This window comes from Gopherus flavomarginatus, chromosome 1 (genome assembly GCF_025201925.1).
Source record: "Gopherus flavomarginatus isolate rGopFla2 chromosome 1, rGopFla2.mat.asm, whole genome shotgun sequence".
Taxonomy (NCBI): Eukaryota; Metazoa; Chordata; order Testudines; family Testudinidae; genus Gopherus; species Gopherus flavomarginatus.
In genome coordinates this window covers 272602633-272621590 of record NC_066617.1, presented here as the reverse complement: position 1 = coordinate 272621590, position 18958 = coordinate 272602633, and the positions used below count along the sequence as shown (strand labels likewise).

General features: G+C 41.5%; 1 protein-coding gene across 10 annotated transcripts in view; it reads left to right on the top strand.

Annotated features, from left to right (window-relative positions):
• Positions 1-18958, top strand: part of MBNL2 (muscleblind like splicing regulator 2) — a 172651-nt gene that overhangs the window by 49812 nt on the left and 103881 nt on the right. For 9 of the 10 annotated variants that reach the window (XM_050950190.1, XM_050950233.1, XM_050950214.1 and 6 more), the window contains exon 2: positions 10579-11383. The exons of the other annotated variant lie outside the window; for it this stretch is intronic. In XM_050950190.1, coding sequence (XP_050806147.1) covers positions 11210-11383 — 174 coding nt within the window. In that variant the 5' untranslated portion in view covers positions 10579-11209. The remainder of the gene's footprint in view (positions 1-10578; positions 11384-18958) is intronic. 10 annotated transcript variants of the gene reach the window in all.

Sequence of the window (18958 nt, the reverse complement as noted above, 5' to 3'; positions counted from 1 at the left end):
GCCAGAAGGATGATTAGATCATTTATTCTGACCTCCTGTGTATCACAGGCCATAAAATGTCATCAAGTCTAGTAAATGGCAGTGAAACCCATTGCCAGAGTTTGCATCTCATCCCCCTCTAATGACTAGTCCAGGGATCAGCAACCTCTAGCACGCTGCTTGCCAGGGTAAGCACCTTGGCGGGCCAGGACAGTTTGTTTACCTGCCGCGTCGGCAGGTTTGGCCGATCGCTGCTCCCACTGGCCGCGGTTTGCCGTCCTGGGCCAATGGTGGTGGCGGGAAGCCGCGGCCAGTACGTCCCTCGGCCCGTGGCGCTTCCTGTCATCCCCATTGGCCTGGGACGGCGAACTGCAGCCAGTGAGAGCCGTGATCGGCCAAACCTGCCGACGTGGCAGGTAAACAAACTGGCTTGGCCCGCCAGGGTGCTTACCCTGGCGAGTCGTGTGCCAGGGGTTGCTGACCCCTGGACTAGTACACTCAGAGAGTAATTACTGCTACCAGTTAGTCTGTTGATTCAAGTTGCAGAGGTCTGTGCTGTGGGTCTATAGGTTCCAACTCTGCTAATGACCCAGGTAGGAATCAGTACCGTTCCATATGATAGTATTTGTTTTTTCAGTTTGCTTTTTTAAAAATGTAGGAAATTACATACAAAAAAACTACATTAAAAGAACTTAACGGTTACAAAGTCAAAAGCACTCAAATAAGCAAATGTGGCAGGATCCCCGTGGATAAAATAATGTAACCATGTAATTAAAATTGTATCATGGTACATAAGTTGTGCACAAGGGGGCTGCAACCCTACTGTAGATGCAGCTGCCACTTCTTGAGGGAGTGGATTTACTACAATGATGGAAAAAACCCTTCCATCGCTATACTAAGTGTCTATATGACAATGCTACACATAGTGTATCTGCAGCATTGCCACTGTAGTATTTGTAATGTAGGCATTTTTTATGAGGTTTCATGGGCAACCTTAATTCTGGCATTTCCGAACATTTGAATTACTTTACTTTGGAACCTAATGGTTTTTTAAATATATTTTTTTGTATGTAATATGTTTGTAAAGCACCTAGGATACTAAGATCTCAGTGCTGATTTGGGCCTTTGTTTGGCACTGTAATATAAATATTAAATAAATGAATCTGCAGTTGTTCAGAATGGGCATTTCTTTCTACTGGAAAAGAACATGCTAGTGCAGACAGGAATTCTAAGGTCCTTGCTGGGCATGTGTTTTGTAGCCATTCATTCATTCCAGTTGGAATTAGATTTAGGGCCTGTATCTCCCCTGCCTTGCACCTTGTGTAGTCATCTACATCTGTGCAAAACAGGTGTAAAATGCTATTGTGGCACCATTTTCCTCAGTTGTAAATGACTACCAAGGTACAAGGTAGTTGTGAATCAAGCCCTACTGTTGACATTTGGTATGGAACAGTTTAGGTGTGATTATAATGCTGAGGGCTGGGTGGGATAGAACTAACTAATACTGTTTTATTTCTTAGTGCTCTAAGCATAACTGGAAAATTGTTTTAATTTTGAAACCAATGTTTCCATTGATGACCTATGCTGGGACTATGGGATCCTCCTGTGCTGGGGGCTATTAATTGTGCATATCAGTTTAAGGATCAGGTCCTTAGTTGACAACCAGGCCAACAGAATTTACTCATGACCACTGCTACTGAAGCACAAGCACAGCATATCTATGAAGCCTCAGCTTTTTCGTTGCTCAGGGCTGTCACTTTGATACAGCAAAGCTGTTGGGCCAAAGGAGCTCATATTTTATATTTAGCTTGACAGTGTAAATAGAGAAGTGCTTAAAAAAGCTTGTACATTCCAGCTAAGAGCTCTACCAAGGCCTGTTAATCTACAAGTGTAAGGCCTGATCCTGTGTTATGTTGAATACCTGCAACTCATTGAATTTAGTTGCTCAGCTCTTCTCATAGTTAGAACTTTGGGGGAGTTACTAATTAAACATCTCTGCTTTTTTCATTTAAAAAGTTCATTTTCTTTATTTAAAATATAAAGGAAAAATCCTAAATTAAATACATTATCGAAAAGCAATAATGTGTACCTACCTTGAGGAGGGAGGGAAGGCCTTGAGGTTTAAAACATAGCATTGGAAAGTCAAAATGTCTAGGATCTAATACAAGCTCTGCCACAGACTTCCTGAGTGATCTTGGGCAAAGCATTTATCTCCTCCGTGCCTCGGTTTTTCCATCCTGCCTAATGGGGATAACATTTCAAGGGGTGGCACAAGGCTAAATTATTTAGTGTCTACAGTTTAACTTCCATGGGTTTATTTCATTACTCTGTGGCAACCTATGTTTATGGGCATATTTTGGTTGTGTGGTTATATCTTCAATCCCACAAAACCCAAAGGCATGAGATGGACCCAAAATGAAGTAAACAACAATAAAAGCAGGATGAACCTTGAAATAATGTGGATTCCTTATCTTTATCATGTCTGCAACTTCACTGCCATGATTTCATATTTTGAATGTCAGTGAATGGGTATTATTGTTTGTTTAACATTTATATTATGGGGTGTGTGTGTGTGTGTTTGGTGTGTTACAAGTAAAGGATACAGTGATTGTAATGGAAATTGCAGGCAGTGAAGTAATTTTGCCCTCAAATTTGGGAAGAAACAAAGACCCTCCCCTACAAAACCACAGTGTCCCAGCCCCATGGAGTTCTCCATTGGTGATGATTATACTACTTTGGTTAGCTTCCTTCTTGTGTCTGGCCACTCAAGTTCACCTGTGGGCATTGCAGTTGGGGAATAGCCAGAGCACAGGACTGCCCCAGCCATGTACCCTCTCCCATCCTCAACGAACTAATAGTAGTCCCTGAACTGGGAGCTCTTCTAGGGGTTTCAGAGGCCACACTTCACCTGTTGGGAGAACCTCTTCACAAACGGTACACCATGAGGAAGAAACTTGTGGTTGCAGTGCACGTGTGAATTCCGCAATCTGTCGGCCTTATCCCTTTCCATATATCCTTTGTTTCTTTGCCCTCACTCACTTCTGCCTCTCCACCAAACCTCCTGGATTTTCCTACTTCTCCCTCAAACTTTCACTCGGTCCTCCCTTTCTGCCAAAATTCTCTCTCTCAATTCTCCCCATATGCTGCTTCTCTCCTACTTTCTTCCAAACCCTCTGCTTCTCCCTTTCTTTCCTTTGTCTCCTTCCTTCCTTCTTCTTCCTCCACAATCTCTTGTCTCACTCCTTATCCAATTCCTGTCTTCCAAAGTTGTGTGACTTTCTTCCCTTCCCTCAAATACCCCAGGCTCTGTTTACACTGCACAGGTCGATGTAAGGCCACTTATGTCAACCTAATTATATCAGTGTACACACGACAGCCTTGTCCCGCTGATTTAAGTGCCCTATGACTCCAACATAATTCCACTTCCACAAGAGGCATAGGGCTTATGTCAGTGTAGTTAGGGCAGTGCAGTGTCTGTGTAGACACTGTGTTACATTGGCTATTAGCTCTCTTGTCAAATTTTACAGCTCCTGCGAACAAGAAAGCCAGGCGTCTAGAGTCCAGCTGCCCCCTGCTCCTCTGGAGAGCTGGGAAGTTGGAACCCGCTCCCACCTGGGAGCAAAGGCAAGAAGCCTGGGTGGCTGGCCCTGTTTTCCAGCTGGCAGTTGCAGTGAGAAGCCTAAGCGGCTGGACCCTGCTCCCAGTGGGAGGTCACAAACCCAGGTGACTGGACCCTGATCCCCACTGGGAGCCAGGGAGAGAAGCCTGGACTGTGCTCCTGGTGGGGAACAGGGAGGCAAGAAGCCCTGGGTGTCTTCCCTCCTGCTCCTGGCAGGGAATGGGGAGGTGGGGCGGGCAGCCCATTGGGGCAGCTGGGCTCCCAGCAGGGAGCTGCCAGCAGAGCTGAGAGACCAGGCTTTCAGCTTCCCACACTGCCCCTCTTAGGTTGGTGGAAGCACTCCTGGTGAGGACACACCAACCCGAGGAAGGTAGTGTGAACGTACACCACCACAGTAATTACCGTGGTGGCTATAAGTTGACCTAATATATGTCAATTTAAGTTTGTAGTGTAGACATACCCCAAGTCGGCCCAAACTACTTAAACTCTTCTCTTCCTCAAGTCTTTAATTGCCTATACACCAATGCTAGGAGCCTGGGTTACAAACAAGAGGATTTGGAATTGCAGATTTATGAGCATAAATTTAATCTAGTTGGTATTGCTGAAATCTGGTGTGGTGATTCCCATGATTTGAATTTTAAAATCAGTGCTTAAAACCTATTATGGAAGGATTGAGTGGGCAAAAAGAGGAGAGGGAATGACACTATGTCAAAAATGGCATTACTTGTTTCCGAGTCACTGATAACTCAGAAGAAAATGATCCTGAATGTTTATGGATCAAGGTCCTAACAGGTAGAGCACAAGATGGGATATTAGTTGTGTCTGCTACAGACCATCAAATCTCATTGGACCTATTTATAATGTATAGGGAAAAAAGCTGTGTGATCTTGGACAGTGTGACAGTGACATATACTGGAGGTCTCATGCTTCAACATCCTTGGAATTTCTATATATTATAGATGACTATTTCCTACCTGTATCCAACTCAGGAGAATTCTATGTTAGACTTAATAGAATCTTAGAATCATAGGACTGGACAGGACCTCAAGAGGTCATTTAGTTCAGTCCCCTGCACTCAGGGCAGAACTAAGTATTATCTAGAATCTGGACCATCACTGACAGGTGTTTGTCTAATCTGCTCTTAAAAATTGCTAATGATGGAGATTCCGCAGCCTCCCTGGGCAATTTATTTCAGTGCTTAACCGCCCTGACAGAACGATTCTTAATGTTCAACCTAAACTGTCCTTGCTGCAATTTAAGCCCATTGCTTCTTGTCCTATCCTCAAGGGTTAAGGAGGATAATTTTTCTCTCTCTTCCTTGTAACAATCTTTTATGTACTTGAAAACTGTTATCATGTCCCCTCTCAGGGTACGTCTATACTACCCGCCAGATCGGCGGGTAGTGTTCGATGTATTGGGGATCGATTTATCGCATCTAATCTAGATGCGATAAATCAATCCCCGAATTGACGCCTGTACTCCACTTTGGCAGGAGGAGTAAGCAGAGTTGACGGGGGAGCTGCGGTAGTCGACTTGCCACCGTGAGGACTGCCAGGTAAGTTGAAGTAAGATACTTCGACTTCAGCTACGCAAATAGCGTAGTCGAAGTTAAGTATCTTAGATCGAAACCGCCCCCCCGCCCCACTAGTGTAGCCCAGGCCTCAGTCTTGTCTTCTCTAGACTAAACAAACAACATTTTTTCAATCTTCCCTCATAGGTCATGTTTTCTAGACCTTTAATTTTTGTTGCTGTTGCTCTTTTCTGGACTTTCTCCAATTTGTTCACATCTTTCCTGAAATGTGATGCCCAGAACTGGACACAAGACTTCAGTTGAGACCTAATCAGCGTGGAATACAATGGAAGAATTACTTCTTGTGTCTTGCTTACAACACTCCTGCTAATACATCCCAGAATGATGATGATGTTTTTTGCAACGATATTACGCTGTTGACTCCTGTTTAGCTTGTGAACCACTTAGACCCCCAGATTCCTTTCTGCAGAACTCCTTCTTAAGCAGTCACTTCCCATTTTATATGTGTGCAACTGATTATTCCTTCCTAAGTGGAGTACTTTTGCATTTGTCTTTACTGAATTTCGTCCTATTTACTTCAGACCATTTCTCTAGCTTGTCCAGATAATTTTGAATTTTAATCCTATCCTCCAAAGCACTTGCAACCCCTCCTCATACCTTGTATGGGTACTCTCTATGCCATTATCTAAATCATTGATGAAGATATTGAATAGAACTAGACCCAGAACTCATCCTGGCAGGACTCCACTCGATAGGCCCTTCCAGTATAACTGTGAACCACTGATAACTTCTTTGGGAATGGTTTTCCAATCAGTTATGCACCCACCTTATAGTAGCTCCATCTAGCTTGTATTTCCCTGGTTTGTTTATGAGAAGATCATGTGAGACAGTATCAAAAGCCTTACTAAAGTCATGATATATCACATCTACCTCTTCTCCCCCTCCCTCCCCTCCACAAGGCTTATTACCCTGTCAAAGAAAGTGATATTAGGTTGGTTTGACAAGAGTTGTTCTTGACAAATCCATGCCGACTGTTATTTATCACCTTATTATCTTTTAGGTGTTTGCAAATTGATTGCTTAATTATTTGCTCTATTATCTTTATAGGCACTGAAGTTAAGCTGACTGGTCTGTAATTCCCCGGGTTGTCCTTATTTCCCTTTTTACAGAGGGGCACTATATTTGCCTTTTCCAGTCTTCTGGAATCTCTCCTATCTTCCATGACTTTTCAGAGATAATTGCTAATGGCTCAGATATCTCCTCAGTCAGCTCCTTGAGTATTCTAGGATGCATTTCATAAGGCCGTGGTGACTTGAAGACATCTATCTTGTCTAAGTAATTTTTAACTTGTTTCCCTATTTTAGCCTCTGATCCTACTTTATTTTCACTGGCATTCACTGTGTTACACATCCAGTTGCTAACCTTTTTGGTGAAAACTGAAACAAAAAAATTCATTTAACACTTCTACCATTTCCACATTTTCTGTTAGTTATTTTTTCATCTTGACAGATAAAAAGGAACTGAACATAGAAGTAAAAATTATTGGTAACTTAGATACAAATCATGACTTGATTATATTTATAATGTGCAAACTGAATAAAATCCAGATCAGTGATATATATACTTGATGCTTTAAAAGGGCTATTTTCACAAAGCTGAAAACAATCTTGAGCCAGATCAGCTGGGAGGAAGAATTTAATCAGAAAAATGTGAATAATAGTTGGAAATCATTTAAGAATACTTTATTACAGGGATTGGCAACCTTTGGGGCACAGCCCGCCAGGATAAGCACCCGGGTGGGCTGGGCCAGTTTGTTTACCTGCCGCATCTGCAGGTTTGGCTGATCGCAGCTCCCACTGGCCGCAGTTTGCCATTCCAGGCCAATGGGGGCGGCGGGAAGCAGCACGGGCTGAGGGATGTGCTGTCCGCCGCTTCCCGCCACCCCCATTGGCCTGGAGTGACGAACTGTGGCCAGTGGGAGCCGCGATCGGCCGAACCTGCGGATGCAGCAGGTAAACAAACTGGCCCAGCCTGCCAGGGGGCTTACCCTGGTGAGTCGCGTGCTAAAGACTGCCGATCCTTGCTTAATTAGATACCCAAAACGCCACAATCAAGGAAGAAGGCCATACTGATTAAAGAAGTGACCTGATTTAGAGGGGAAGTGAAGGCAGCTGTAAAATAAATAAATTTAAATGTCTAACAAATGGAAGAAATGGGAAGTTTAGAGTTACGTATATAAATCAGAATATATGAATTATAGAAAATTGATAAGGGAATTATCACATAGGAGAACTCTATGGCCAGCAGAAATAAGTGTATTAGGAACATAATCTTAACAATGGTATTAGTTCATTCATATGGGGAAATGGTAGCATTATCAGTAATAATGCACAAGTGGCAGAAGTGTTCAATAAATATTTTTGTTCTGTATTTAGGGAAGAAAACAGATGACCTAGTCATGTCATATATTATAACACTCTGTCCATTCCATCAGCATCTCAGGATAATGTTAAAAAAGCAGCCGCTAAAGTTTAGGCATTTTAAAATCAGCAGGTCCTGATAACTTGTATCCAAGAGTTTTTTAAAAGAGCTGGCTGAGAAGCTTGGTGGACCATTAAAGCTGATTTTTAATAAGTTTTGGAGCACTGGGAAATTTCCAGAAGACCATAAGAAAGCTAATGTTATGCCACTATTTTAAAAGAGTAAACTAGATTACTGGTGCAATTATAGGCCCTTCAGACTGACATCAATTCTGGGCAAAGATAATAGAGAGACTGAGTTAAAGGAGAGTGATATGGAAAATACATCCTGTCAAACTAACTTAATATCTTTTTTTTAAGTTTACTAGTTTGGTTGATGAAGCTAATAGTGTTGATGAAGTATACTCAGACTTCTGTAAGTCATTTGAGTCGGTACCACATGACAGTTTGATTTAAAAATCTAGAATGATATAATATTAACATGGCACACACTGAATGGATTAAAAGCTGACTAACTGATAGGTCTTCAAATATAATTATAAATGAGGAATCATCATGAAGTGGGTGTGTTCCCAGTGCGGTTCCATGGGGATTGGTTCTTGGCTCTGTGCTTTTTAAAATTGTTACCAGTGACCTGAAAGAAAACACAAAATCATCACTGATAAAGTTTGAAGATGACACAAAAATTGGGAAAGTGGTAAATAATGAAGAATACGGATCACTGATTCAGAGAGATCTGGATCACTTGGTAAACTGAGCACAAGCAAACAATAAGCATTTTAATATGGCTAAGTGTAAATGTATACATCTGGGAACAAAGAATGTAGGCATACTTACAGAATGGGGAACTCTCTTCTGAGAGACTGAGTGACTCTGAAAGAGATTTGGCAGTTGTGGTGATTAATCAGCTGAACATGAGCTCCCAGTGTGATGCTGGGACCAAAAGAGCTAATATGATCCTAGGATGTGTAAATAAGTGAATCTTGAGCAGGAGTAGAGAGTTTATTTTACCTCTGTATGTGGTGCTGGTGCGACTGCTGCTGGAATAGTATGTCCAGTTCTCATGCCACAGTTCAAGAATGCTGATATCTTGCAGAGGGTTCAGAGAAGAGCCACAACAATGGGTAAAGGATTAGAAAACCTGCCTTATAGTGATAAACTCAAACAGCTCGTTCTATTTAGTTTAACAAAGAGAAAATTAAAGGATGACTTTGATTACATGAGGAACAGATATTTAATAATGAGTTCGTCAATCTATCAGAGAAAGGTGTGACAGGATCTACTGGCTGGAATTTGAAGCTAGACAAATTTAGACTGGAAATAGGGTGTATTTTTTTTTTGACAGTGAGGATAATTAACCATTGGAACAATTTACCAAAGGTTATGGTGCATTCTGCATCATTGGCAATTTTTAAATCAAGATCGGATGTTTTTCTAAAAGATCTGCTTTGCTTAGGAATATTTGAGGGAAGTTCTATGGCCTGTGTCATATAGGAAGTCAGGCTAGATGATCACAATGATGTCCTCTGGCGTTGGAATCTTTTAGTTTATGAATCTTCCTCTGTCTTTCACTTCCCCCACAACCCCCAGCTTCCCAAACAACTCTTCCCCTGTCCTTCTTACAAAGGGCAGTTTCTCCTCCAAATACCCCTTCACCAAGTTGTTCCACATTCTAAGTCCCACCTGAGTCTGTGTCAGTAGAAGCTGCTTGGATGCTCCGTACTTTTGAAAATCAGGACACTTACTTAGTTGCCTAAATATGGATTTAGAAGCCAAACTTTAGACATTTTTAAAAATGTTGGTCAATATTAGTTAGGCAGTCAAAGTCAGGAAATACCAAAGTTAAGTTTGCATGTGTAACCTTAACTATACCCTCTTGTATATATGCACTGTAATGCTGTGTTTAATTACATTATAATATACACTATTAAATATTGTCATATAATACACAGTTTTTTATAAGCATGGATGGAGCTTCTTATAGAACTGTGTACTATAAAATATGAATTTTTTTCTCAATGTACTTTTAATAGAAAATGACTCTGGATTCTACTTAGCTATTCTACAAAATAGCTTCATTATTCAATAAAAGTAATCACTTCTTTGCTCTGGTAGAATCTGCATAAAACACTTAATTATTCAACCAAGTTTGTATGTTTTTAAAGCATAGTTAGAGCAGAAATCATGTGTACAGTCATCTTGTCTACAGTTAAAGCTTAATTTTGTAAAAATGTATTGTTATGTATATTTGTGTCAAACTTTTTGGCCTTCAATTATACTTTATAAAAAACAACAACCATGAATACATTTTAATTGAGAAGCAATTTAGGTTCACAATAAAAGTTAAATGCTTAGAGAACATTTAAACAATTAGAAGCTTACTGCAGCCTTACATGAAACCTTTTAGAAATGGTCTGTAGTTTTAAAAAATCAGTTAACATTCTTTCTATTAGAAACAGGTTTTCCTGTTATAAAGACAAAATCTCTTTTTTTCCCAAGAGACAAATTCATACAAAATTCTACCATCTTCATTTTTTATAAACAGAACAAATAATAAGTAGCTGTTTACAATACTCAATAATGCAATCTAAAAGACTAACTGATAAATTAATTGGAAACTGTGGCTCTAATACATTATTTTGGAATCTAAGCACATTAGATTGAATTATTTCAGAAGCAGCATGCCTAATTATTTTATCTTCAACATTCATCTGTTTGAGTCATTCCCAATTTTTGGATTGTTGCCTAGAATATTGCTGCAATACCTGTTTCAATTGGTTATTCCCTTATCATGAATAACTTCATGAAAGAGGCTGATTTTTAATATTGTTTAAATTTAAGTCTGCACTAGTTTACTGCATTAACTGCACATTTTCAGTGTCCATGATAAAAAAAAAGTGGTGATTGTTTTTCAAAATGTTGATTTTTAAAAGGTTGAGTATAAACTGATATTTTATTTGTTTTGTCAGGTCAATTATTAAAAAGTGCCTTTGTGAAGTCACTTTTATGAGAGAGGATTGCGACGCCTGAATGTGTTTTCAAAATATTATCTCTGCCAGCTAGACATCGCCCTGACCTTATATGTCACAGAAGAAACCTCAACTGTCTTGGTTTGCCAATTAGTTGATGTGAAACTGGCTTCCATATTAAAAAAGCTGAAGAAAGAATTACTGCCAGGACGTGAATAAGCTGACTGCATTGCTTTTCCTGTGTAATCAATACCAGCAAGCGGCCTGCAAAGAATTAATATTATATCGAGGAGTGCCATTGCACTGAAGTAACTTTATTTAAAACGGTTGTGTCAGTGATCCGATCAAGAGACTCAGATATTTTACAGCCAGAGATGCTACTGAGCATGATTTTTTTGCGGCCAAAAGTCTACAAGTGGGACATATTGATTGATGAGTGACTGCTTGCTGATAAATTGTGTTTGCTCATTCTGCTTTGTGTGTATTGGGCTCCATTAAGCAATTTATTACTTCATTTCCAATAGAAAAAAAGCACAGAGCTTCTCTCAACTATAGTTTTCGGATTTGTTGTAGATTGCCTTGGCATAATTCACTTAATAGTTATTCACAAAACCTAAATCAGTTTTTCATCATGGCTTTGAATGTTACTCCTGTAAGAGATACAAAATGGCTGACATTAGAAGTGTGCCGACAATTTCAGAGAGGAACTTGTTCGCGTTCTGATGAGGAATGCAAATTTGCACATCCCCCCAAAAGTTGCCAGATTGAAAATGGAAGAGTTATTGCCTGCTTTGATTCCCTAAAGGTAAGGAAGAAAGTTGCATGTGTTAATGAAAATACTAATACTTTTAATCAAAAATATAAATAATAATTTCATCTTAATATTCATACATTCAAAACAATTTGTTCTAGGAGTACTGCATGTGTTCCAGATGTTGTTTGTCTTAAGTTTTGTTTATTCAAGCTTTAAAAGAATTTGTGTTTGAGTGTTTTCCTGTCAGATGTAAATGTCTGTTGTTTACACCTCCAAACTGTGTAAGACTATGGAATGCCCGATTGGTGACATCTGATACGACCATTGTGTTCACACGAGTACCTTTCATGCATTATCATTGTTCCATGTCAAATGAAAACAAATGTCTGGTTTAAAATTTAGGCCATTGTGCCATTGATAATAAAGCAAATTACAAGAAATTAAAGGGTTTAATTTAAATCCACAGAAGAAAGAAAACAGAGTTATGGCCTTTACTTCAACTTTAACTCACCATATCATACCTACTCTAGGTATTGGGAGGTCTAAGCTGAGTCCATAGCATTACTAGTCATATGTACTGCTGTTTCTACAGTATAGACTATGAAGTAAGGTAAGAAGAGAGTAGAAGCTTACAAGTACACTCTTAAGAGTTAACATTGGTAGACAATCATGTTTCCTAACTTCTCATATCTTAAAACTTACTTTAGCATTGTTAAACAAATGAGGCATAAACTTACGGGACTTTGAGACAAAAGCTTTTTATGTTTAAGTATATATGCATATTTTAGCATATAAAAACAATCAGTTGGACAGGAGGGAGAAATACAACTTGAATGATGGGCATGTTCAGGGTACTCCTAAGCTTCCAGAAGCTGGTCCAGGTTTCTCTTTAATGACAGGTTGGTGCTGGAGAGGCAGCCTGTGAGAACATCTGAGGCTTTCTGGTGATGAAGACAACAGTTATTTTAAGAATAAGGAAAAGTGTAGAGTTTATAAAAAATGTGAGTTTGAATGTAGGAAAAAATAAGTGAAATGTGGTGGGAAAGAACAAGTTGTGAACAGGCAATGGGGCCACTTACTGTTTTCTCTGTTTTTTAGTTGGCTGAGATTTTGCCTATTTTATCCATTAGCTATAGCATGCATTTACATGATTCAGGACAAGGCTGGTGCAATACCTGACCCATATCTGGCTGTAGTGGGAGTGAAAATGTTTGAGGGAAAGAGGGACTGATTTTATAGAGGACAAACAATTGTTGCTGCTATCACCAAAGCAAGAGATCGATTCACTGGGCTTGCCATGAGATGGAGGCCTGTCCAGGTTTAGTATGAACACGTAATTGGCTCTGTTGGGCAAGGCTGTGCAGCTTTGGATTTTCCCCCATCTGAAGTCAGTTATCGTGGTCTTTGACTTCACTGTAGTGCTCAAGGAACTGGCTGCTCCATTCTGATTCTCTGTTCCCCCCCACCCTGCCGCCAAATTGCAGCCGACCGGGAGCATGGAAGGACCCCTGCCTAGGGCGCCAAAAACCCTGGCGCCGCTCCTGGTCCTACGACATTAACTCTGGTTCGGACCCTTGGCTGGAGTCTCTGATTCTGATTCCGACTCTGATCTTCAGCCCTGGCATTCAGCCTCTGACTCTGATTCTGACCTTTGGTTCCGAATCTCAAGAAAGAGATCTTGGAGTCACTCTGGGTAGTCCTCTGAAAACTTCCATTCAATGTTCATTGGCAGTCAAAAAAGCAAACAGAATGTTGGGAATCATTAAGAAAGGGATAGATAATAAGACAGAAAATATCATTTTGTCTCTATATAAACCCGTATCTTGAATACTGCATGCAGATGTGGTCGCCTCATCTCAAAAAAGATGTATTGGAATTAGAAAAGGGCAACAAAATGATTAGGGGTATGGAACAGCTGCCATATGAGGAATGATTAATAAGATTGGGACTTTTCAGCTTGGAAAAGAGACAACTAAGGGGGATATGATAGAAGTCTATAAAATCATGATTGGTGTGGAAAAAGTAAATAAGGAAGTGTTATTTACTCCTCATAACACAAGAACTAGGGGTCACCAAATGACATTAATAGGCAGAAGATTTAAAAAAAAAAAAAGGAAATGTTTCTTCACTCAACGCCCAATCAACCTGTGGAACTTCTTGCCAGAGGATGTTGTGAAGGCTAAATCTGTAACAGGGATCAAAACAGAACCCGATAAGTTCATGAAGGATAGGTCCATCAGTGACTATTAGCCAGGATGGACAGGGATGGTGTCCCTAGCCCCTGTTTGCCAGAAGTTGGGAATGGGTGAAAGGAGATGGGTCACTTGATGCTTACCTGTTCTGTTCATTCCCTCTGGGACGCTGGCATTAGCAACTGTTTGAAGACAGGATACTGGGATAGAGGGACCTTTGGTCTGACCCAGTATGACCTTTTTTATGTTCTTATCTGGCTTGACCTTTAGCTTTGGCATCTAGCCTGTGACTCTGGTTCTGACCTTTGTCTCTGTTTTCTGGTACATGACTCCTTCTCTGACCACTAGGAATGACTGCCATGTCCCAGTCCCTAAAACTAACTGCCTCATGATCCTTGCAAGGGTGCTGAGCAAACAGATGTTTGTTCGGGGTTTTTTTCTGGATGGAACAAGTGCCAGTCCAAAATGCTGTGGTAGTTGGATGAAGGAATGTGGTAGGGAGCCTTTCTCTCCAACCTCCCAGCTGAGACCCATTGGTTACAGGAGTTGGCTTTCCTTTGAAGGGCTGCCAAGATAGTGTGAGGACATATTTCATCCCTCATCAACTCAGGTTCCTTTTCTCTAGGGCTGGATGGAACATGCCATTGGAAGTCCTGGCTTGCTGAAGGTGTCTGTCCTTGGCTGGATGTTTTAGTGCCAAGGAACAGAAAGTACTATCCAAATCAAACTGGCACTCTGTAGAGAGTAACTTTGCACATACCAACAGACTGCCACTTAACCATCTGACTGTGTCCTTGATTGGGTGAAGGGAGGTGGGAGTGACTTGAACCTTTTTTTTGGGGCTTTGGGGAGTATGATAGCATCAGGAAGTGTAAAGTGGATTTCACCAGTGCTTGGTGTTTAGCTGGGCCAGTGGGAGGAGGTGGATGATAGTGCTGAAAAGTAGAAGTTAAGCTGCATGTGTGCTGAGGAAGACTTGGCTAAATAGCACTTTCTGGGCACTCTTTCATTGTGTGGCTACTCTGACCTGTCAAGACTCCCCCAGGCAGTGGTGCCCAACCATACTACACAGGAGGGCCATATAAACCTAACCACAACCTTGTGTGAGCCAAACAGATTCTACGTATTTTAGTTAATCACTTTTACTGATTTATGTTTTAAGTTCAGCTTGTTTCATATGTATTTAGATAGGTTGTTTCTTTGTATAGGACTATTTGCACACTTGTGTAAACTAAAACGATGTAAACAAGATAAAACGCTAATGAATCAGCTGTTAGTATATTGTGTTGAAGCAGGCCACAGACCTTATGAAATGCTCTGCTGGACTGAAGGTTGGACATCCCTGCCCTAAGCCAAATGTAGCCTCTTGTTTTCTCATTTTCATTGAGACAGCCAGGGGACCTCCCTCTTCCCCCCATCGCTGCCCAGAGGTACTCTCTTACTCTCTGCTTAGTCAGCTGCCTTATTCTAATTTTTTTTGGTGCAAAGTTCTCCATTTCTTTATTTTCCAGCCTCTCCCACAGAATAGACTGTGTTAGAGAGCTTATTCTTTCACTCTCACCCTTCCCTATTCCTTCTCGCATGAACAGAGGGCAACAATACCCGAAGTCCGAAAGTGCAAACAGTTCGATGTTTATTGGGGTGAACTTCCAGCAAGCTTCAATTCAAGTTCCTTTTCCTTATTTTTGAATCCCAACTGACTTCCTGTTTGCCCCTAATTTATATAGTAATACTCTTAGCTATATCTTAACCAATCATTCTACTAAAATTTACCTAACATATTGTAACATGATTAACTAACCAATTATATCCCACCACCTTAATTAGTTTACACCTAGCAAAATTAATTATACAGCAGACAGAAACAATCACAGAACCAGACAGAGACCATGCAAATAAACATACAAAACAATACAGAAGTAAGAATTTCACAACTACATCTATACAGACATAAGGGTTCTCCAGCTGTGTCTATTGTTAAGTGAGTTCTTACCAGACAGAAAACTATGAAACTAAATTTCTAGGCTCTTTCTTTCTCTGGAGGTGATAGATCGCCTCACTTTCCTAACAGTCCCAGATTGCCTTATTTCAGTATGACTAGTTTGGAATGTGAGGACGTGACCGTACATTTCCCAGTTTATGGCTGTTCAAGAACCAGGCCTCAGACTGTCACAGTAAGAGAAGGCCACTGCACAGACAGTGATTTTTGATTCTTTCTTTTATCCCTCTATAACTAGCTAAGTGATAAGAATACACCTAAATTCTTAAAGTATAGGCCTTTGCAGACAGGCCTGAATATCTATATCCTAACAGACTGTCCCCACAGAAGAAAGTTTCCTTTTCCATGATAAGTGCCACCAACAAATATCTGGGCTTGTCTACATGCAGGATTGTGCCGATTTAACTAAAGGTGTGTTTTAAAATGGACTCAGTTAAAACTGGTGTGTGGACACACTTCAACCAACGTAAACCTGATTTACTTTGATTTATCTTAAGTTGATTAGGAACAGGTGTAAACTAAATCAAAATAAGCTACCCTTAAACTGATGTGAGTGTGTCTAACCAGGGTTTTGCATTGGTTTAAGTAAATGTTTAAAAACTGGTTTAAGTTAAACTTATGCAATTTCAGTATGTAGACAAAGCCTCGGTAGGGTGACCAGATGAGATGAAGAAAATGTCAGCACACGTGGGGGGAGTCTGCCTGTGGACCCAAAAAGATTCCAAAAACCCGAGTGCTGCCGGCGGAGCGAAATATTGGGACAAATTGTGCCCCGACGGATATCGGGACATCTGGTCACCCTAAGCCTCGGTCTCTTTTGTGAACAGTTTCTACCTTGCTGGCTGCTGCAGCATCACCACTGAGAGCATATGAGGCCACCCTGACTGCTGCTGGCACCCACTTCAAGTGCCAGAGAGCTGTCAGATTTTAAAACTTTGGGCACCTTAATTTGACTTAGATGTTAATTATCCATTGCATGTGGTAATGTGACAAGCTGGCAATGTGCCAGCTATAGCCAAGCTTTAAATGCATTACTGATGAATTTAGGTGCCCCAATTTTTGAGTGACCAACCAAAGACACTTTGAAGGGAGCTTTATTTTTCACAGGATAGGTGGTCAGCACTTTCTGAAAATTGCCTTGAAGATGTCTCAAGTCGGACACTTGAAAATTGAGATTCACAGAGTCAGCTGTTGCTTTTGAAAACCTTTAGCCAATCAGGCACCGATGTTCAGCAATCACCTGGTCAGCAGAGTACATATAAGCAGACTGCCAAGTGTCACACATCTCACATGGCTGTCATGCAATTGGCAGACCTGTCAGACCTGCCTGCATCTCAGTTGTCCACCCTTGCATACCTGGCTCAGACAGCAGGCATTTGTCTGCAGTTTCCCCTTCTTGCTGCCAGAGTCTGCTGTGGAGACAGCTGAGCAAGCACTCTGGCATGTCCTCTCTTGCTGCTCCCTCGGCTAAATCAGGGCCAGGAACGAGCAGCCAAGAAGTGGCAGTGGCTGGAGGGAAAGTGGGGTTGCCAACCCTCCAGGATTGGCCTGGAGTCTCCTGGACCCCGGTGAGATCTCCTGGTGACTATTGAAAGCAATTGAGATTTTAAGAGGATATTTTAAGAAAATGACCTTACGTCATGCTGGAGGAAAAAAAAGAATCTCCCGGAATAGCTTCAGTCAGAGTTGGCAGCCCTAAGGGAAAGGTGGTAGCAGGCTGTACATGGTGACAACAGTGCAAAGGGAGGAACCCACTACCAGCCCCATGCTTCCTTCCTGCCTCAGCCAACTGTACCAGGCTGTCCTTGGGAGCCTCAGCATCCTCTGCCTCCCAGTAGATCCCTGAAATCCAGCACCTCCTGCCCCTAGGAATCCTCACAAGTGCCAGCACTGTAGGAACCCTGCATTCCAGGAGCCTCAGCAGCCACCCACCCAGTTATTCCCAGTTTCCTTTCATACTCTCTAACCCAGCAAGATTCCCAGATAACCTCAAGCACCTGCCTGCCCCTGCCCCAGTCAGCAAGGATTGTGCAACTCCATGTCCTACACCTGCTACTGCTGAGGACAAGGACTGTTACCATATGCTTCTTTGTATGGTTATAGGAAAATTATTTGCAGATATGCCATTTGCATAAAATGTCATATGAAGGAGCACAGAACTTGGCAGCTCTGCATCAGGTTACATGCATTGGGGGCCTCCTGCATGCCCAGCTGCTTAGCATTCCTTAGCATTTGTTGCAGCACCGGTCAGTGCTCCCTTAGGCTTGCTACAACAAATATGTGGGAACAGTGTAAGCAAAAATCAATCAGATTCTCTGACTCATTTCACTACTAGCTTTTTGAACACCCCAATCAATTGCCTGCTGCTCGCTCCTCCTCCACACTCCCTGCCTCCTCAGGTCACTCACTGTTCCTACAGGCTCTCTCTCTCTCTCTCCATTTCCTCCCTCCCGCCTTACTTTTCCAACAGGCACTCTCTCCCCCTTTCTCTTGGCTGGTGGGGTGTGTGTCTGCCTGGGCTGTCAAGCAGCAGCTCTTCTACTTTAACTGCTGGTCTTTTGAGGCTGTGTCATCAATGCAAAAAAAAAAAAAAAAAGGTAGCAATCCTGATGTGAAAGCTTAATGGAGACAAAGCACAGGTTGTTTTTACCCATCCAGTTGAGGTCATCCAGAGGTTGGGAGATATGGGATTAATTTAGACTAGCTACAGCAAGGTAAAATCTACCTGTGCCTTGTCTCCACTAGGATATTTAGTGAATTAGCGATCTCACTGTAAAAACATAACCCTTATTTTTAAAGGATGACATAGCCCTTGTTTTTAAAGGAAGCAGTCTGTAGTGGAAACCCATTCCAGAAAGAGGAAAAGGAGTTCTTAATTGCCTTGAAGGCTCTGGGGTGCAGCACTGAAGACTCCAGGCTCTTAGGTGTCAGAAACAGAGCAGGAACTCAAGGTGAGGTACAGTTATATTTTACTCTTGCTTTCCCTGTCTGCTGACCAGTGGCGTCCAATGTCACGCGGAATAGATTCATGCATGGTCACATGCAAAAATGGAAAACAAGAGAAGAGCCCTCACCCTCTTTCCTTGTCCAGCTCCCAAAATGGGCGTTGTTCCACAGCTAACCTTGGTACAGCAAGGCAAAGTAAGAAGAGTTAAAAAATGTTAGCAAACTCTCAAAAGTTAAGTGGCCCCCGTGCAACATTGTCTTTGGAGGCTTTCATCTGGCACATTGCTAAAGCACTGTGGGGTAAGGGGGCAGAGAGGACAATAGGAAAAAAGTGGTGAACAGAAATGCTACAGAGGAGTGCACTGCAGGCATTTATTTTAAAATTACATTGATGCTAGCTCTGATCTTCCAGTCATTGGGAGTACCCCTTTTTCTAGAGCACTGAAGAGGTTTGTAGGGGAGCCCTGCCAGTTATATGGAACAACCCCT